Source organism: Pristis pectinata, chromosome 12, assembly GCF_009764475.1.
Source record: "Pristis pectinata isolate sPriPec2 chromosome 12, sPriPec2.1.pri, whole genome shotgun sequence".
NCBI lineage: Eukaryota > Metazoa > Chordata > Chondrichthyes > Rhinopristiformes > Pristidae > Pristis > Pristis pectinata.
Window position 1 is genome coordinate 29,605,175 of NC_067416.1, and position 22,237 is coordinate 29,627,411.

Consider the following 22,237-nt stretch of genomic DNA (forward strand, 5'->3'; position numbering starts at 1 on the left):
CTCTGCTGTTTGTGATACAAGTGACCTGGATGAAAATGTAAATGGGTAGGTTAGTAAGTTTGCAGATGATACAAAGATAGGTGGTGTTGTGGATAATGTAGAAGATTACCAAAGGATATAGCGGGATGTAGATCAGGTGCAGATATGGGCAAAGAACTAGCAGATGGAGTTTAATATGGCCAAATGTGAGGTGTTGTACTTTGAGAGATCAAATGTAATGGCACAGTACACTGTGAATGGCAAGACCTTTAACAGTGTTGATGTACAGAGGGATTTTGGGGTCCAAGTCCATAGCTGCCTGAAAGTGGCTGCATAGGTTGATAGGGTGGTAAAGAAGGCATATGTCATGCTTGTCTTTATTAGTTGAAGCATTGAGTTCAAGCGTTGGGAAGTTATGTTGCAGCTTTATAAAACTCTAGTTAGGCCACATCTGGAGTATTGCATTCAATTCTGGTCGCCACATTACAGGAAGGATGTGAAGGCTTTGGAGAGGGTGCAGAAGAGGTTTACCAAGATGCTGCCTGCGTTAGAGGGCATATGCTATAAGGAGAGGTTGTACAAACTAAGGTTGTTTTCTCTGGAGCGCCAGAGGCTGCGGGGAGACTTGATAGAAGTTTATAAGATTGTGAGAGGCATAGAGTAGGCAGCCGGTATCTTTTTCCCAGGCCTGAAATGTCTAATACTAGAGGGCATGCATTTAAGGTGACAGGGGTAAGTTCAAAGGAGATGTGCGGGGCAATGTTTTTCACACAGAGAGTGGTGGGTGCCTGGAATGTGCTGCCAGGGGCAGTAGTGGAGGCAACTATGATAGAGATGCTTAAGAGGCTCTTAGATAGGCACATGAATATGCAGAGAATGGAGGGATATTGACATTGTGTAAGCAGAATGATTTAGTTTAGTTAGGCGTTTAATTACTAGTTTACTTAATTCAGCACAACATCGTGGGTCAAAGGGCCTGTTCCTGTGCTGTACTGTTCCATGTTCTATGTTCACACCATTGCCACATTTGATATTCCATTACGCTAGCCACTCTTACCTTGGAAGAAAACAGTAATGTAAAGGCAAACAACATCCTCCCCTTCAGTGAACAGCGGAAGATGCACAAGGGGTTAACTGATCATTCCCTAACCCGAATTCCTATTATGCCGTGTCAAACTGCCAACGTTTCATTAGTTTTATGTTAAGTTTTGGATCAGGCACAGTATAGTTTTATTTTTACCTCTTACCTATTTTCAGCCTTCATTAAATGACAACAAAGCATTCGTCATTAAATTCAAAATGCAAAGCTTTTTGCGATATAAATCGAAACTTATTATTATGCTAACTGCAAAATTTGGCTCCATTCACATGTTTTTCTAGCATTCCAGGTGCCAATTCAGTTCCAATATGGTGACTGATTAGCATGGCATGAATCTCACAGCTGCTGTATTGCTGAGGGCATTAGCTTGTGCACAGCTAGAGGCTGCCAAAAATATGTAGAGTAAACAGATCATGCCAAGGAGCTCAAGCTCCAGTTAACAAAATAAAGATTTGCATTTTATCGCACCTTTCTAAATATTCCAAAGCTTCTTACACTTTAAAAATGTAGTCAGCATAGGACACACAATAGCTAGACTGCTCACAGCAAACAGTAATATAATAATGACCGTGGGATGTTGATTGGGGGGAAACATTGGCCAGGTGACTGGAAATAACTTCCCGAGTCTTTAGCAGACTGCCATGAGATCTGTTATATGCCAATCCCACCCTGAGAGGCAGACGGGTTCATCATTGATGGAGGTAGTGTCAACAATGGAATGTCAGCCTAGATTCACAAAAGCTTCTCTGACAAGAGTGCACTGAAGTCAAATCATCATATAGCCCAAAAACAGGGACAATGTGCAAACTCCACACAGACAGCACCAGAGGTCAGGATTGAATCCGGGTTGCTGGAGCTGTGAGGTAGCAGCTCTACTATCTACACCACTGCGTTTACCAACTGAACAACAGCTGATTCCCCCTTTCAGCCTTCCACAGTAAAGCAAGTGCTCATCGCCATCCACACTCTTGCCCATGTCCCATGCACCTACACCTCCCCCACCACTGAAACTGAAGATAAGATAAGGTATCCTTATTAGTCACATGTACATCAAAACACACAGTGAAATACATCTTTTTGCATAGAGTGTTCCGGGGGAAGCCCACAAGTGTTGCCACGCTTTCGGCGCCAACATAGCATGCCCACAACTTCCTAACCCGTACGTCTTTGGAATGTGGGAGGAAACTGGAGCACCTGGAGGAAACCCACGCAGACAGGGGGAGAATGTACAAACTCCTTACAGACAGTGGCCGGAATTGAAACCGGGTCACTGGCGCCATAAAAGCGTTACACTAACTGCTACACTACCGTGCCTGCCCTGCATCTATAACCAAAGATGCAACTTCAATGCAGAGAAAAGAACACGTTGTTGGTATCTGTTAAGGTCACAATGGCAATAAATTTTTGTGTCCCATTACTTCCAGGTTGAAGCTAAAGATCTTTGCAACATCCCCACAATTAGTCTTTGCCTGCACACTGCCCTGTTCATGAATAGCCTTGTCCTCTGAGGAGCTATTCTTACCCCTTGCCCTGGCTGTGGTCACTTCTATACACTGACTCACCGTGTTTAAATATCACACCTAAGCTACTCTCTTTGAGCATTTGAATCACCAAGCGTGGAAGGCTGCAGACCATGTACTGGCAAATGGTATTTGTTGGTCAGCATGGAGATGGTGGGTCAAATGACCTGCCCCTGTGCTGTATGATTCTATGGGCATTGAGTATAGGAGTTGGGACATTATGTTGCAGTTGTATAAGTTGTGTTGAGGCTACACTCGGAGTACTATGTACAGTTTTGGTCACCCTGTTATAGAAAAGACGTGGTTAAACTGGAAAGAGTACAAAAGAGATTTATGAGGATTTTGCCAGGACCAGCGGGCCTGAGTAACAGGGAGAGGTTGGCCAGGCTAGGTCTTTATCCCTTGGAGCGTAGGAGAATAAGGGGTGATCTTATAGAGGTTTATAAAATCATGAGAGGCATAGATAAGGTGGATAATAGCAGTCTTTTCCCCAGGGTAGGGGAATCCAAAACTAAGGTGCATAGATTTAGGGTGAGAGGGAAAAGATTTAAAAGGGACTTGAGGGGCAACTTTTTCGCACAGAGGGTGGTGAGTATAGAGGTAGGTACAATAGTATCATTTCAGAAGCACTTGGATAGGTACATGCAGGGGCATGTGGGATATAGGCTGAACCCAGGAAATTGGGACTAGGTGGGTAGGCACCATGGTTGGCATGGACTCGTTGGGCCGAAGGGCTGTATCCATGTTGTATGACTCTATGATTCTATGAATCTCCACTACACAGAGTGTCTATATCTGGGCTGGTGATTGTGATCAAATAATTGTGAAATGGGGTGTTTTCTTGTTTTATAGCCAGGTTGAAGTTGTTGGGGATCAGAAAAGGGAAGAATACAAAGGTATGATCATCATGAAGGCAGTTAGAAAGTAACAGGATCTGCATTTTCTACCATCTGCATTTTATAACTCAGAAAAGATTGTGCAATGAGTTGGAATTGGGATGTGGGAAGGATCAGATGTTAGCATATCATCATCAGTGCTAACCATGGCCTCTGTGGTGGCCACCCCAATAACAGCCAGCACACTTTCCTCCTGGCTGCTGAGATTATGGACACAGTTTTGTCTGCTGCCAGTATGCTGTTGCTGGCATGGTTTTAGTGACACCATTTCCTCCAAGGGACAGGAAGAGTGTAAATGAGTTTGTTGCAGTGTGATATGCGTGATGTGCTATCCGTGGCTGAAAAGCAAGGAGTGTGTGTAAACTGTGAGATATGGATATGATTGTTGGAGTAATGGTAAGTACATGACTGTGTGCAGGATGTATGATGTTAAGTAGGAATCCTGATTGATAGAGATTATTGTTAAATGGCTGATAGAGACATATATCATGGAGCAGAGTGTGAGCACTCTGGTGCATTTGTTAGGAGGTTTCTAATGTTTTCACTGATTTGACCACATGTCAGGATATTATTTTATATTCCCAGCTATGTACTCTGGCCCCGAGTGCTTTGCTCCTTCCATTACCCTCCTTAATCACTTCCTGCCAGTGTTTCATTTGGAACCTGGCATCAGAAAATCAGCCTGCCCCCTCTGATCCCTGCTGTACTATGGCTTATTGCTAACTTTGTAAAACTGTGGAATGATTTCCCAAAGTGTTGGACACAATGGGCACTTCCCACTCAGGCACAGCTGTATTCAGTACCAGTTTGGTTCAGCCATTGCTAGTAACTCTTGAAACATTCCATGAGCAAGTATTCATTTGCTAAACAAACTGAACATGCAATGATGATAATGAGACATGCATACACATTTTAAGTGTGAATCTCTATCGGGTTTCTTGTGCACATAGTTCCAGCAATGTTTTTCCAGTGTGATTGAAGGTCAACATCTATCCCATTCTGTGCTTTCTCCACCAAGACTTCCAATGCAATATCAGCAAACCTTGGAGCCTGGTTTCTCCCATCTTGTGCCATTCTTGAATAATCAGAATGAATTTCAGTGCACCTAACAGCAACTAGCATAGTTACAATCCATTCTTTCTTTAAACTGTATCTCTTAAATTTTAAATGGGCATCAACGGACATGGATTAATTGTGCATCATGATTTCTGTGGCTGTTTTTGCAACTCTCCAATTTAGTCTTCATTGTCACTTAAATCTGAATTTCAATCAAGCATATGAATTCAAAAATGTTTCTGCTATAGTAACATATGCATCAAACATATATTTGTTCTTGAGTTAATCAGCATTACTGCTTTATATCAGTAAGTGCAGTATGCAAGTCTGGTTATATGCAATTATATTATGTATCTAGCTTTTCGAGCAATATATGCTCAAATGGCAATATGTTACATTCTTTATGTTTAAAAAATAATGCAGTCACTCTAGAAATGTTTTCTAAAGGTTATTCTCTATGAAAAGAAACAAGACTTTAATTAATCAAAGATAGTAATAGAAGTAGCTTGGTCCAAATGGTCCTGACTAACTTCCTGTTTTCAGAGGATGACGTGCAGAGATAAATTTAACAGTGATGCTCTCATGTCAATCACTGTATGACACAATCTTAGAAACTGAGCCAGATTGTGTTAAAATGAATAACTGCAATGCTTTCCTTCTGCTAAATTGAAAATGTTTTTCCTGCTGTAGTAACAAAAGCTTGCATTACTTCTTCATTTCTTTGAATAAAACTAAAAGGGAATTGATTTTTACGAAAGTGCATGTAATTTTTGTAGGGCACCACTGATAGAATAGGTTACAGGCAAATCATAGAAAATAGTAGTGCTCCCAGAGGCCTGCTACTCTTTTAAGCATAATGACTAACACTTTGCCATTCTGCTTACTTCAATAATAACTTTTCCACTGTTATTAACACCTGACATGGTGAGTGGCATTAGATTAAAGGATAGTAAGAAACTTTGGATCCAACAGCAGGTGCAGACTATTAAGAAGATATTTATTTTTCAATCCAGCCCTATTGCTATAAAATCCACACAGCTGGGGTCCTGGATTTTTGAGACCACAACTCCAGCTGTGTCCAGAATGAAATCACTTGCTCAAAAATATTTTCAAAGAGTAAAATCTCGGGGGGAGATTTCCTTGTCTCATGAATGTATTTTACAGCATCCTCATAGTTAGTGGTGCTTTTCCATCACAAAACATACGTTATACATATTAAAATAGGTGTGCATTTTAAAATGGGCAAACATAAATAACACCTATGGTCTCTGTCAGGACAGAGACTGCACATTGAGAGTAATGTTGTGAGTCAATTCCCAGTGGTCAATAGGTAACCTCAAGCTCCCATCCTTCATCCTGGAGAACAACAATGGAACATTAACACCAGTGCCCAGGTTTTAACCAATGAAAATTCTAATAGCTCCTATAAATGTTTATTTATATAATGCTTTGGTTTGGACATTCCTGCTTCGCAAGGCTTTAATTTTCTATGTTTGTTCTCAGCTTTAATGTGATGTACAAAAATAGTCTACACCATCATTAGAAAATGCTGCTGATTCATTTCTGATAGTTGATCAGTTCTTAGGAGTCTTCTTTAGTTAAGATATCATAGATTCAGTCACTAGCTTCTTTATTGTGTCCAACATTATCCAATGGCAGGCAATCAAGGATCTGATGTCAGCTCAAAAACTATGGCCCAGAAGTGTAATTGTTGCTACATCAGAGGGAGGCATAACTGACCAGCAGAGATCAAAGTAGGATTCAAACAAATATACTGTAAAATCCCATGGACCAGGAGGAATGAAAACACCCCTATTGAGTCCTAACAAAAAAACATAAAGAAAAAATGATAATCTATTTTTAATGAATAATATTTATTGACTAAGACATGAGGACAACCCTCTTGTCTTCAGAATAATGCTCTTGGATCTTTTACAGCTACATAGGAAGACAGCCATGGATGAAAACCATTGGACAGAAAGTATCTTCACCAGTGCAGCACTGTGAGTATGTTGTAAAGGTCCTTATAACCCTACAGACATGTGGAGCAGGCACTCCTTATATAATCGCACAATGTGGATTTCCATATCTATAGCAATGTGAAAGACAGACGCAAAGGTTCTAAGTGTTCGAGCCTAATTCTTAAGTCTTAGGTAACAGGTTAGAATTTCACCTCATTTCCCACGGTAACCTTAATAGAAGCAATGTAACTAATTGTTTAACACCAAAGAGAGGGTATTCTTGCCACAGATCAAAGTCGCTGTTGAAACTCCGCATGGGTCTCCTCCCTAGCTTTATCTAACCACCTCAACATATCGCTTCTCTCTCATTTGTTTATCCAGCTTCCTCATAAAAGCATCTGTGTGCTTCTTGCCTCAACTATTTTCTTTGGTAATGAGTTCCACATTTTAACCACTTTCTTGCTGAAATAGTTTCCCTTGAATTCTATATAAAATTTAGCTTTATCTCTTTAACACTCAAACTTAGAGCATAACGTGCAGGAACCCTGAAGCAAAATGGACCAGACATAACTTGGCATACTTAATCACTGAGATTCCTTCCAACTCTGTTCTGAGTGTGCCATCCTCCCTGAACCCAACCCAAATTATGCAAATAAAGAAAAAAAAATGCTGAAGGACCAAGGAATTACTTTAAACTGCAGGAAATTACAGTCACTGCTGCATGAGTAGATGCTGATGCCAATGTTTGGTTCTGCACTTTTTCTTTTAGTTCCTTAATTCTGAAGTTCAGGGACTGGAGGCAGAAGTGGTTGGTTGGAGGGCCTTCGGGGGGTGGGGAGGGGTGGGGGAGGCTGGTGGGGAAAGATGGCAAGCCATGGTAAGTTTATACACAGGGTGCAATTATAAATGTAAACACAGTTTTTAAGCTTTGAATTAAAATGAAGAACAAGCTATAATACAGCACAGCAAAATAAATCTGGAAACATCTGTTATTTGGTGCCTTGCATCATATATTCAGTCACAATTAATTCATGGAATTTGTCATGGAAAACAATGGGGGAAGGGTTAGGAATCCACATTTTATCTTAGAAGTTTTTCAACTGGAAACCAGAATGATAGGAAGGCCAAGTCTCCTGTTGAGGGGGAAGGTTGCCCCAGAAGAGCCCGTAGCTGAGGGACAGACAGGTTCTCTGCTGCTTGTGACTAGATTGGAGGGGAGGTGCACTGAAGTTTGTAGGGACAAAGGGTGATTGTGATTGGACAGAGGTTGGGGAAATCATTGAATTGGGAGAGCAAGTTGGTAGATGAGCAGGGAGTCATGGAAGAGTGGTTTAAGGGACAATGGCGTCTTGTGATCACAGGGTTCAATGATGACAGTGAGCAATGTTTGAGGGGTCTGTGATCATTGGGAGATCAATCATCATGAAAGAGATTGGTTATGGAGGAGTGACAGTGACTCAGTGATCATGCAGGGTGTCAGTGGACAGAGAGACATCCGTGATTGTAGAGATGAGTAATTTGGGAGTGCCAGTGATCACTGGGGTGGGGAAGGGAGGGGGAAGCTGGTGAATTATAGGGTGTCTGTGATCACTAGAGGGGCAGTGATCAGAGGGAAGGGATCAGTAATTACAAGGGGATGAGGGTTAGTTTGTGAGAGGACCTTGAACTTGGGGAGGTTTCAGTTGTGGTGAAGGCATATAAAATGAGCTTGCCTGGGAATGGCCGGGTGCACGCTCCTTCTATTAGCCCACAAATGCCTTTTCTATCTATCTGTCCTTGCCTCCCTTTAGCTCCCAGCTGTACCACAGGAAAGCCTGGAAAGTGAGAAAACTCAAGGTATGCAGCCTTAATAAAACATCTTAACAAACTAACCTGTCTCCTGGGTGCCTTTTGGTTGCCCAAGACCTGTCCCACATCAATCAACAACAACATGATAGGCCAAACTGTGGCTGTTATCATATTTGGTTGATGTACCAAAGAGAATTGGATTGAACAGGCATTGTGTTAAAACACATACTTTAGCCTATCATCATATTAAAAGTAAATGCCTAACTGTATGTGATGGAGTCATAGAGCTATAGAGAGATACAGCACAGAAACAGGCCCTTCGGCCCACCAAGTCTAAGCCAACCATCAACTATCTATTTACACTAATCCCAACCTAACCCATTTTATTCTCCCCACATTTTCATCCACTCCTTCCAGATTCCGCCATTCACCTACAATGGCCAATTAACCTACAAATATAACATGCAGGGTGTGTCAAAGGATGCACTGCTTTAGAATAGCCACTCAGCACACCAAGTTTTTCAATGGATTGGACCTTGTTGGGGAAAACCCAATGATAACGCGTAGACATGTCAGCCTTTGCTTCTGGGAAGTTTGGGAATTCTGCATATGCATGCATGGGTGCTGAAGTCCCAAGCTCGCTGATGTGCTCAGCAAGGAATCTGATGGTGGAGGGGAAATTGCTGCATTTGCCCAGCACTCGCCCATGGGAATCTGTTCAATTTGCACCAAGTGAAACGTCACAAGAAGTTCTGTGAGACACCAAAAAAATGTAAGGTAAATGTTAGTAATTGTTGAAGTATATTTCAAAGATGTTATGTATATGTTTTCTTATTTTTCCTTAAAATCGATGAAGGTTTTTATAATTTTCAATATTTTGGAACTTTTTTGGATTTTCTGAATGCTAAAAATATTTCTGAACATTAAACCATTCAATATTTTACATATCACTGACAGTCAGATAAGCTGGGGCATATCTTAACCAGCTGTCAAAGATTTTTCACCTGGTCTTGTTGTGTCACTCAACCTGCCCTCCAACACACACACACACACACACACACACACACACACACACACACAGACAGACAGACACACACACACACCGACACACACACACACACACACACACCTGATGTCATTTGATGTCATTTAAAGGCCTTTACACTGAGAATGGTGGCACTCTGATCCAGTAAGTTCTCATGGAAGTTTGCTACTGATCGCAAAATCCAGGGTGGTATATATTAACAAAAGGTAATCAAAATGAAACATGAACATTGTTTCTCTTCCTAGTACAGCCTAACCGGCTGTGAATTTCCAACAACTGGTTGATCTGTTATCAGGGATGTTAAAATTCCACTGAAGTTTTGTGGGGTGACACACAGAGTAATCCTCTGCTCAATCACCTCAGGGAGAATCACTGCAACTATTGAGAACCAAAAACTTGTGGTTTCAGCATTGACGAAAATAGGTGCGGGGGGGTGGGGGTGCAGAGGAACAATGGGAGAAGATCTGGACTAGACTAATCTTGGGAGCTAGTGAGGGTTAAGTTGCTTAGCTTTCAAAAACATGTGGCAAGAAATAGCAACAGAGGTTAATGCCAGTGTGCTGCACAAGAGGAGAAATAATGATCTCACAAGTGCAGTCGAGGCCAGTGAATGCACCTACAATTGTAAGACTTCATTAAATGCACAAAAAACCTCTCTCAATACTTTTCATTCACCTCAACAACATTTATCAATCAAGATTCGCATCTAACATTCATACTTTTAACTTAGGCTCAAGCCTCATACATTCAGCAATGTTGGAAGCCTTGCACCCACATCTCAAAACCAGAGACAGCAATAATTAATAACAGGGAAAGAAATACTGCTGCAATTCCCATGGAGGAGGCTGTCTTGATCATTGCTGAAAGGGCCATTGCTGAGTCACCAGCAGGGTTGAAATCATTGATGATGAGTCTATCAGCATGCCTAACCCTTTTTTCTTTCATACAACTTGCTTCAAGCTTTAGGTGACCAAAAAAATATACTTCAGCAGCAGCCAAAACACTCCCTGAACATAACAGAAACTTTGCAGATGGAATAGTACTCAAAATGTGTAGAATCACAGCATGAACCAAAAGAAATAACACAGCAACTAGCCAATAAATAATTTATGAAGTCTCCAGATAGAACTGGTAGGGGTTCTTTGTGCCTTTGAATGCACATTCAGCTCTGTGAGATAAAAGGCCGGGAAGCTCCAAGTGACTGTGTTTGCATCAAGTCAGCATTACAGGCTGATTAATGTCACAATCTGACTACCCCACACTTGGCAAACCATTTAGCAAATAGAGCATTCACCACTCTTTCCACTGGAAGTATGGTAGCAGTGATCACTGCACAGATTTTTTGGAGACAAGGTCCCATCTTCATAGCAAGGACACCCTCCAGCATAATGTTAAATGTGACAGACTCAATCAAAACAAATGCCGTGCACAATTGGCAGCAGTATACATGTACACCAACACAATCTATAACCTTGTAGCTTGGCATATGACTCAGTCTACCCTTACTATCACACCAGAGGATCAATCCTTCTTCAATGAGGATTGCTGAAGTACATAAAAGGAACAGTACCAGATATATGCAGATATACTAGAATATGAGGTGTTGAAGTTGCAATGCATAATTGATAAACAATCAAGCAGCATGTAAATTAACCAACCCAAAGTGGATCACATCATTGCCCTGCAATCCTGCCACATTGAGTTGTGAATGGTGATGCACAATTAACAAGCTGGCAGGATGGGTGGCTCCAAGAACATCCCCATCATTGACAATGTTGAGACTCAGCACACGAGTGCTAGAGGCAAGGCTGAAGCATTCATAAGCATGTTCATTCAGATGTACTGAGTAGATGTTCCATCTCAGCTTCCTCCTGAGAACCCACTGTTCCTGAAAGTAGTTTTCACCCCACATGATACCAGGAAACGACTGAGAGTATGGGATACAACGAAAACAATGGGAGCAAACAATGTCGGAGCATGCAATTCAGAACGAGTTGTGTTCAAGCCTGTCCCCTGCTAGCCACCTAGCAGTCCTGACAAACGTCCAAGGGTCTGGGGTGCTCACGGATTGGTAGACTGATTATTGTGAAAAAGTTAAATAAAACATAAATGTAATCACTGTCAAAATACAAACATTCTATCAAGTATTGTCCTTATTTGTTTTTGCTCTCTCTAAGTATGTATTATGATGTTGCAAGGTTGCAACTTTCAATGATTACAATGTGGGTTGGTGTGCTAAATGCAAGAGCCAATTGTTGGACCCAGTTTATCGCTACCTCTAGCCAAATTGTCCCAGAATGTCCTTTTCACAGAAGTAGTTTGTATCCAGTCCAGCTTATTACTGCCCCATTAGTCCACTCTCATGTATCAGCAAAGTGATGGCTGCACTTATTCATCGCCTATACCTGTTCACCAATGCCCATTTGGAGTTTTTGCCAGGATGTCCGCTCTGGACTCTCATCATAGTCATGGCAAAAACATAGACCAAAAGAGCTGAAATTCCAGAGGTCAGGTGAGACTGACTACCCTTGGCATCAAGGTGGTGGTACTTGGTGGCATGAGAGACCTGCTAAAACTGAATCAATGGGCATCAAAGGGAAAACAAACTTCAATGGCTGAGCCACAACACCTTGCACAAAGCAAGATGGCAGCGATCGTGCTTTTTGGAGGTTAATCATCCCATTCCCAGGATATTCTCAGGGGCAGTGTATTGACCATCATCTTCAGTCGTTTTATTAGTTATCTTCTTTCCATCATAATGCAGGGCTGGACTGCTTCATTTTCAAATCTTCAGCAAATGAGGCTGTCTCTGCCTGCATGCAGCAAAACTTAGGCTGATGTGGCAAGTAACATCTGTGCCACAAAAGTGCCAGGCAATGACCAGCTCCGAGGAGAGAGCCTAGCCATCTATGCTTGACAATGCATGATATTACCATCGCCAAGTACTACACCACAACATCCTGGGGCTCACCATTGATAGAAACTTAACAGGACCAACTACATAACTACTGTGGCTACAAAAACAAGTCGGAGGCTGGGTTTCCTGTGGCAAAAGACTCACCACTCCTCACCCAAAGCCTATCCACCATGGGTACAACTCCAACAATATTCAGGGAATTTCAACATCATTCAGGACAAAGCAGCCTGCTTGATTGGTACAACCTTCAACATTCCTTCCCAGCCCACTGGCACACCATGGCTGTATCACCCATAAGCTGCACCACAGTTACCTCACCTAGGTCACTTTGACCATACCTAACAAACACATGACCTCTACCATCAAGAAGAACAAGGACCTCAGGTGTATAGCAACACCACTAAAAGTTTGTTCCCACCCCACCCCCCAATCATCCTGACCTAGAAATTTTTCACCACTTATTCATCATCACTGCATCTAAATCCTGGAATTCCCACCCAATAGCACTCTGGGAGTACCTTCACCAGAGGATTGCAAGGGTTCAAAAAATGGCTCACCACCACTTTCTCAATGACAGGTCGCAATGGGGAATAAATGCTGGCTTTGCCAGTGACACTCAGATCGTGAAAAAATGAAGAAATAAAAAAAAGATTGTGGATGCAATTCTGATAGTTTAAAGGCATGTGAGAAAGGCACTTGAGAAAATAAATTCTCTCATAGGTTAAGCAAGGTTTGGGGGTCTGGACTGTGGTAACTCTTTGGAATGTTTGTGTTTTGACTAGCATAGCCCTTCTGAGGTGTGTTGGGAAGTCAGGAGTCACCGTGTATTCACAGAGGAATCCTACCCATTGAACTTATTATCACCAGCCCGCCAATAAGGAAACAAAGAACCTAAATTTTTATGCTACTTGCTAATAGATACCAATGTCAAAAATAAGACAAAATGCTCTTTGATGAGCTTTACCGTGAAAATCTTGTTTTTATTGTCGAGTGTTGATTTCCTCTGACCATGCATACTGAGAGACAGTTGTCACTGGTGAAGCTGATGGTAGATCTGATTGAAGCAGACAGGTCTTCTGCACCTAAGGAAAGAAATGGAACAGAATCAAATTCAGTGTTTGTTTAAATAAGGGTTTTTAGTTTCTTACTGGACCCATTGAATTATGAATGTATGATGTTGGCAACAAGTAATTGCAAACTTCACAGTAGTCATTAATGAATTCATTAACTCAGCTAATGAATACTATGAAGTCTGCATATTGCTTGCAACATTGTTCAAGAATTAAAGATCCTCTGTAATATAGAAAATTGTATGATTTTAACAAGTGTGTCATGATTTTCTCCTCAATGATAAGGTGAAAAATCGGAGAATCATTTTGAGATATTGGATAAAAACACAGCTGAACAATAGAATCCTCATCTGCACTTTTTCAGAAATGTTTTCATCTCCTTTTAGCCTTCACCTGCACAGATAGTCACACTGTATAAAACAAGGCAGAGATCTCCTAAGATCAGGGTTGCTTTTGCCAGGTAAATTATGGGAACACTGACTTTTGTCATTAGGGGTAGCCCTGAAATAAAAGAAGTATTGGAATGGAATCTGGAATCTAGCAGTACCTGGCTCTATACTGAAATCTATCCTAAGATACATAGAACAGTACAGCACTGGACAGGCCATTCAGCCCACAATGTTGTGACGACCTTGATGCCAATTTATACTAAATGTCCTCCTCCTGTGTATCATCCATATCCCTCCATTCCCTTCATATTCATGTGTCTATCTAAAAGCCTCAAACTCCACCAAACTGCCTGCTTCCACTACTACCCTTGGTAACCCATTCCAGACACCTACCACTCTCTGTGTAAAACTTGCCTCTCACGTCACCTTTAAACTTTCCCCTCTAACCTGAAAAGCATTTCCACTGATGTTTGACATTTCCCACCCTGAGGAAAAGATTCTGACTGTTTACCCTATCTATGCATCTCATAATTTAAAAAAACCTCTTACCAGGTCTCCCCTCAGCCTCCGACGCTCAAGGGAGAACAACCCAGGTTTGTCCAACTTTTCCTTATAGCTCATACCCTCAAATCCAGGCAGCATCCTGGTAAACCTGTTCTGCACTGTCTCCACAGTCCTCCACATCCTTCCTATAATGGGGGTGACCAGAACTGCACACAATGCTCCAAGTGTGGTCTGACTGAAGTTTTATATAGCTGCAGCATGACTTCCTTGCTCTTATACTCAGCACCCCTACCAATGAAGGCAAAACGTGCCATATATGCATTCTTTACCACCTTATCCACTTGCGTAGCCACTTTCAGTGAACTATGGACCTGGATCCCAAGATCCCTCTGTACCTCAATGCTAGTAAGGGGCCTACCATTAACTGTGGACTTTCTCCTTTCACGATCGGTTTGTAAGACAAGCTTTTCACTGTACCTCGGTACAAGTGACAATAATAAACCAATACCAATACCAATACCTCCCAAAGTGTAACACCTCATACCTGGAACATCGCTGTGGGATTTTGTGACTGAGGTGGTTCTCTGAGAATGTCATGGCCAGAGTCAACAAGCACTAGGAATGGGGCATTTGTGAATACTGACAAAAATTCTTGGAGACTAGGCACTATCCAAGGTAAAGAATCCCAGAGTGAAGCAGGACTGAAAACACTGTTTGGAAGTATTAGGGGTGCAAAAGTATTTCAGCTTTGTTGGGACTTGGTGGGATAGTGCCCAACAGCTGAGGAAAGATTGAACAGCTATCCCTTTAATGGATAGAGAATGGCCAAATTATTATCTTCTTCTATATTGTCCTAGCTGTGACTATTTGGAAAGATATTCCAAAGAATTCAGAGATAGCCCTTGCCTATAGCTTTCCTACAGCATTAGAACAGGAGACACCCTTGCTGTTGTTTCTGCCAACAGACAGGACTGTGCCTAATATAATTTGAGTTTTTGAAATAGATTAGAAGACTGAAACACAGGAGGCTTCATTGTCATATCAAATGTTTCAAATCTTAGACTATAAAGCACTTGAGTATGTTCCAAGGGTATGAAATGAACTATGTAAGTACAACTGTTCTTCTTAGCAAATCTCTCTCAGTTGTCAGGAAGCATCTCACTGTTACGTGGCATTATCACACTAAAACCTATCAATCTATGTTTATGGAAATGTAAAATTATAAAAGCAAGGATGTCTCAGCAAATAAAGTTCAAAAAGCTTATTTTGTGTGCCCATGTTTATTATGATAGGGAAGGAGACCATTCGGCCTGTCAAGCCAATGCTGGCTCTCCAACCAATCCCATCAATCTCCTTCTCCCATTTATTTTCCTCCAGCCTATTCTCTCTCTCTCATAAACCAATTAACACCCTCCTGATCCTTCTATCATGCACCTGCACTAGGGGTAATTTACTAGTAGCAAATTACCCTACCAGCATGTCACGGGAGAGGTGGGAAGCATTGTATTTTATATTACTTAGTTCAAAGTGATGATGGTTCTCAGAACTTAATCAGCTCTTTTCAGTAATATTTAACCGTGAAAGTTTACCTGAGAAATTAATACCATTCAATCTGTTATTAGGCTTCCAAATCAAGCCTGTAAAAAAAAGGGTATGAATCTTGGCAGTTCGACTTTCTATTTTTAGAAAGTCTTCACTATGAATTATAAAAGGATACCAATGCCATCAGGATAACATCTTGGCTGTCAATCAAAATCAGCATGAACTACCATGGTACTAACTGAATTAAATAGTAATCAACACCTCCATCAGGTTTTACATTTCCAATTAATCCTTGACAAGGTATAAACAGATACAGTAGCTAGTTGGCCTGCCAAACAAAGCACTTGGCCTGCATCTTGCAGACAACACATAACTTTGACATCACCTTATAAATAAGAGAACTCCCATGTGAAACAATTCAAAGTTACAGATATTTTTAACTATCATTGTCAGAAGAGAGAATCACAGAGATTGAACCCAACAACACTTGAAAACAGTTCCAAGGATCGTGATTTGTGAAGGTCCCTTGCCCATTCAATGCAATTCAGAGAGCATAGCAGCATTGTGGTGCCTGGCAGTAATAGTGGCTTCTGTATGATGCCAATCCTTCATCATATTGTTCTTTAGGTGTGATATCGGCAGGGCATAGGTCAATGCCATTACATACCACACTCCTTAAAGCTTAGCTACAGTGATAAAAGAATCGGTGCACTGTGATTGCTGGAGGTTCTAGCATTATTGCTGACAGAATGCAGTCCAGCAAATAACAACAACTAATCATTGGAGATAGCATGAAACAAGGTCTTCAGATGTACATCAGAAGTCTTGGGGAAGATACATGTGACAATAATAAACCAATTTACCAATAAGATAGTGTGAGTAGACTGCTGTGGAAGTCAATGTCAGCAGATTAGTCCCAATGACCTAGTGCAGTGTAGCAAGATCTCAGAGGGGAGGTCATTGAACATATCTTCAATGGGCATGTTTTGCCATCTCAACCATTGACTTCAGCCACTGATCAAATCACTAAACTCTCTTTACCCACCTGCCTACAAACCCTTTCAGTCAAAACTCTAACCCAAGATGCTTCATGCCCCCTCCAATGCATTCAGCACTGCTGCAAATCTCACACTCGCAGCTTCCCCTTCTTCCACCTTCACCTCTTCCTCATCTTCCTCATCCTTCTTCTTTCCCTCCTCTTCCTTGTGCTCCAGCTCTTCAGCTCCTTGACGACAGGCCCGTTTCCTCATGCTGGCCAACAAAGAGCATGCATCAAAAATCAGGAAGCCCATCCAGTTGATCACTGCAGGGCTTCCTCAGAACAGTCCAAACAGTGGAATTTCACCATTATGTCTTTCTCCTCTAGAAGATAATACATGGGACTATGGCTTTTGCTCAATACAAGCTCATCATACCTGCACAAGTCATGCATCATAGTCAACAACCATGTTGTCATCAGATAGCTTCTGAGGCCATTTTTCAATTTGCAATTGTAGCACGAATGGAAATGACATAATCAACACAGCATACTGTCAGTGAATGAGGGTATCATGACTGGTGGCAGGATAGCAGGTATTAATCTGCATGAAATGGTGGCTGTGAACATACACCGCGAAAAATGAATAAACACACAGTGCAAACTATAAGACGTTGCTAATATCTCCCAGTGTCAGCCTGGAAAAAGCTAGATGCATATAAGTCCATAAGCACAATCATCTTTACAGCCACTGGCACTGCGATCCACGTCCTGCCAAAAGATGCCAGTGCAGCCTCCATGACAAACCTCAGTCACTGATGAAGTTCAAGAGGGAGAACAGATCCTTGACTACTCTGAGAGGACATGTTCTCCTGTTAAAATCTCTTCTCTCCTTTTCCTGCATCTTTGAGTTGTATGTCCCACTCTGACTGGCCTCTATTCATTCACACAGCCACACTCAGTTCCAAGAGGAAGGTCCATTAGTACAGTTATGTGCTGGAGCAACTGGTAACCAAACTCTACAGAAATCTTGCAGTTATCAAAGAACACTTCAGCATTTACCTACGGACTTTGCAAACTTGTAGCAACTGTGGATAGCACCAAAAGTGCATTGATTTCTAATGATCACTTTAAATGGTCTCTGTGAGTGGGTATTTGGGGGAGTGAGAGTTGTCCTTCATGCTGCTTCACATATGTTCAGTTAAATGATGTCAAATCTGCATTTCAATTGCTGGTCCTTTTAAAAAATTGGTACCTGCCATGCTTCATGTCCAGTATAAATCCACATATAGCAGATATCATTTCAGAATCTAAAAGGCAGACCAAAAAGGGGCACATCTTTGTCTAATTATTTCCCCTGTCATCTTTGTCAAAATTGCATGTGTAAATAGATGTAGATTTAAGATTACTAGAGATCCAACAACATTACTCCACTTAAACACAGAATAGGCAATTTTGTACACAGGAATGACAAAGAAAAATCTTCTCAGTTAATATATCAGAATCCATTTTGATGCTAGCTAAAATTCATAAGGAAAGAGAAATTTAGAATCTGAATTTAGAAACAGGAACCGAACACATCCTCAATGATTCTCAATTAGGCTGTCAGAAATCTTATTGAAACTGATACTAAATAAATATAAAATAGCAGGTACCAAATTCTACTGCTCATATAAAATAAAATGAACTATCATGGAACAGCAGTCATGAGTTGCATCACAAAGAAAAATGTAAATTTGTAATTTGGACATTTGTCACTAAATGAATTTGCACACCTTTACCAGCTGTTAATGTATTTCTAAACTGGATCTGGTGCTTATATTAGGATTCTTTCATTTAATATTCAGCCAGAAACATTTTCATCAATCTTGGCTTGCTTGAATTAAGAACTCTGCACATAATGCTTTATTGTCTGCTGTGTACTTCATTTCTTCCATTATGTTTAAAATATGGTATTGGGATTTGTGGCACCAGATGGTTTGTGCAGTGAGGTAGATTAGAGTTGATAGCAGTTGTCTATATTTTTGGCATGAAGGCAGGCAACCACTTGCATGAAGATGTCAACTTACTCGTTTTTGAGCATGCTGATTTCAGAAAAAAAGCTACCAGCTACTATTCATAAATGCTGAACATATCTTAGACTGCACACTTGAAGTTTCAAACAGCAGAAGGCCACAGGAAAACAATTCCAATTCAGCTATAGTTGGCATAAAATCAATTTAAAACTACACAATAATGAAACGTTATTGTTAATTTGATCAGCATATTCAGGCCCTTGCAGAATGTGACATGCTTTGGTCATTCTTGGGCAAATTCCTGTGAAACAAGAGTGTGATTTTTCCCTAAGACTGGAGTGTGATTATTTGTGCTTTATCCCTGCCTCAGTCAGAAACAACAGAGGAATCAGAAGTTATGGTAGGGGTTATCCCACCTGCTTGTGTTCCCCTTAGGTAGACGGTTAAAAGAGGAAGGGTAAATGAACACCAGGCCATAAAGGGAAGAACAGCCCTGATCCTCCCTCCCCCTAATCCATCCAGTCCCTCCTACATCCACCCCAGCCTCCCTTATTTGGTTCCATGCCCCACCCTGTTTCTTTCCCCTTCTTTCCCCTTCTACATCCACTCCATCTGCCCATGACCCACACACTCCTCCCACTGGGTATCCTCCCCCTACTGTTCCTATCTGCTCACCCCATCTCACCTGTTTGGTTCCGTGTTCCACCTTCCTTTCCTATCAGATTCCATCATCTACCACCCTTTGTCGCCTTCACCTATCACCTCCCAAGCTCCATGGCTATTTCCACTCTTCCCTCCTCCATCTGCTTTTCACCCCTCCTTACCTGGATCCACCTGTCGCTTGTCAGCTGTTGAGCCACCTTTTGCCTCTCATCTTTATACTGGCTATCTCCCCTTTATCTTTCAGCCCAGATGAAGGGTCTTTATCCAAAACATCAACTGTCCATTTCCCTGTACAGATGCTGCCTGACCCGTTGAGTTCCTCCAGCATTTTGTTTGTTGCGTTAGGCCATAAAGCTTCATGCACTGTTCAACTGTACATGGAATTTTAACAATCTAGGCCTTGCCTGTAATTGGGAATGATAATACAATAATGTAACATTGAACCTTTCAAGCACTCCTTATTATTTAGTAGCCTCAAAATGTTATAATAAAATTATTTTTATGCAGGTTTAATACTCCACAATTTTCATTTGTGCTTGAGACATTCTGACATTCTGGTACTTGGAAGCAGTACCACCAAGGCACTCTTGAAGTATTTCACTGTCTCTCAAAAAAATCAGGTAAACAAACTGAAATTGCTCCGAATAAGAAAAGTAGTATTATTTCCTCTGTAGTCTGAACTTGAAGCTGGAGACATTTAAGGGAGCTTGGACAAAATAATGCTTATTTCCCTTCCACCCGTTCAGTTGGGTATAATTCAGGTGTATTGCTAGCTGGGTCTGCTCTGCCAGCACTGGATTAACTCTGCCAACATATGTGAGCTTGGGCCCTTTATACAGTGTATCCCAGCTATGGGGAATAGAGGGTAGAATGTTGCAGAGGCTGGATGTCAAGCAGTCTGCGGGAGAACCAGATATTTTTCAGCAAAAGAGCCGTTGTCACGGGCAATTGCATAACAATGTGTGGCTTCTCCCAACTCCATCATTCTTCCTGCCTCAACTTAGATGCTTCAATTTCAATAGGGCTTGGCCCTGTTGTCCTGGGTACTGCTCATAGGGTCAACCAGCATCCTGAGAGCAAACTCAAGGGCGTATGTTGTTCACACCAATTGAAATGTTTGCCCTTGCACTAATCCCATTTCCCTCTGCAGCTAAGAAACGAACATTCCATAGACATAAAACAGAGTAAAGTATATATAAAGACTCAGAAAATCTATCAGTCTATTTCACTGATAAAGATTCAGATAAGTTTAATTAGACAGAACCTCTCCACCATAACCTTATTATTTCAATATCTGAGAGCTATTCTGTGGTCTCCAGGACTAATGCTGTGAAATCAATAATCACAGATGATGAAAAACTGTGGCTTTATTCCAATACAAAATAAATCTCAAAATCGATATACTTGAAGCTGTTGTATAATTTACTAGTTTTTAAACTGCAAAATATCAGTGGGAAAAGTGGAGACAAAAATTATTATCATAGCTTGTAAGACAGTTATCTCAGCTAGCTGATTTTACAGCAGAGCTAGCTCAGAGCTGTATAATGATTATACTGTGCAAGCAGGGATTCCTAACCAACTGTTGGCTTTCTAGTGGCAATTCTTGAAATGTTGCACATTAGTGTCATAACTCTTCATAATACTATTGTAACATTACAAATCTAATTGGATTCAATACGTAAGTGACTGCAGCCCAGTGTTCTACCTGCTTTAAACCTTTGTGCACATAATTTAACAGTGATATAAGTTGGTATAATAGAAAAATCTTATCAGGATATAATTCTATCTATGTGAAAGTTTCAAAAGTTACAATGAGATTTCAAAGTTTTCATAAAACACAAACTTGGAATGCTTTATGAGGTCATAGAAAAACTGACATAAAGTAAAAATACAGGACAATAAAATGGTACATTTTGGTACGAAGAACGAGGAGAGGCAATTCATTGTTATTGATATCATTTTAAAGGGAGAACAGACGAGGAAGATCTGGGGTACTTGTGTACAAATCTTTGCATGGCAGGTTAATAATAATGCAGTTAATAGGAAGGTGGAATACTGGCCTTGGGGAATGGGATGAAAGTATTTTCAGTAGCACCAGATTCTAAGTGGTTAGAACAGTCCCTGGAGGTCCCCTGGAGGTCCAAAATTGTTGTGGGTCAAGTGGGACATCATTTTGATGAGAGCAATAATGTATGTGCAGTGACTACCCACTGAAGGTGTACAGAGTCATAGAGTTGTATAGCACAGAAAGAGGCCCTTTGACCCATCATGTCCATGCCCAACCTTTTTGCATAAATCTATACTAATCCCATTTGCCCACATTAGGACTATACCTTTCTATGCCTCGTGTTTCTCTCAATGCCTGTTAAGCATAGTAACTGTATCTGACTCCACCATCTCCTCTGGCGGTGTGTTCCACGTATCAACCACTCTCTGTGGAAAATACTTACCTCTTTAAATCTCCTTTTTCTCCCCTTAAAACTATGGCCTCTTTTCTTTGGCACCCTACCATAGGAAAAAGATATTGACTATGTATCCTAGCTATCCCACTCATAAACTTATATACTGCTGTCAGGGTCACTCCTCAGCCTCCTTTGCTTCATGGAAAATACGCCCAGCCTATCCAATACCTCCCCATAACTAAGGTCCACCAATTCAGGCAACATCCTGGTGAATCTCTTCTACACTCGAGTGTAATCACAGGCCTTGTCAAAAATAAAAATAAAACATAATGCTAAGAACTTATCTTTTTTTTTCATATGTACTATGACCAAATCTATAAATATTACAATCTCATGCATTCCATTCACATGACAT

General features: G+C 41.1%; 1 protein-coding gene across 1 annotated transcript in view; it reads right to left on the reverse strand.

The window, feature by feature from the left end:
- The window catches only part of dntt (deoxynucleotidyltransferase, terminal), a 191,005-nt gene that overhangs the window by 149,953 nt on the left and 18,815 nt on the right, over positions 1 to 22,237 (reverse strand). Inside the window, 2 exon segments of the mRNA XM_052027746.1 lie at positions 13,226 to 13,267; positions 13,269 to 13,343. Of these exon segments, the coding sequence (XP_051883706.1) occupies positions 13,226 to 13,267; positions 13,269 to 13,343 (117 nt within the window).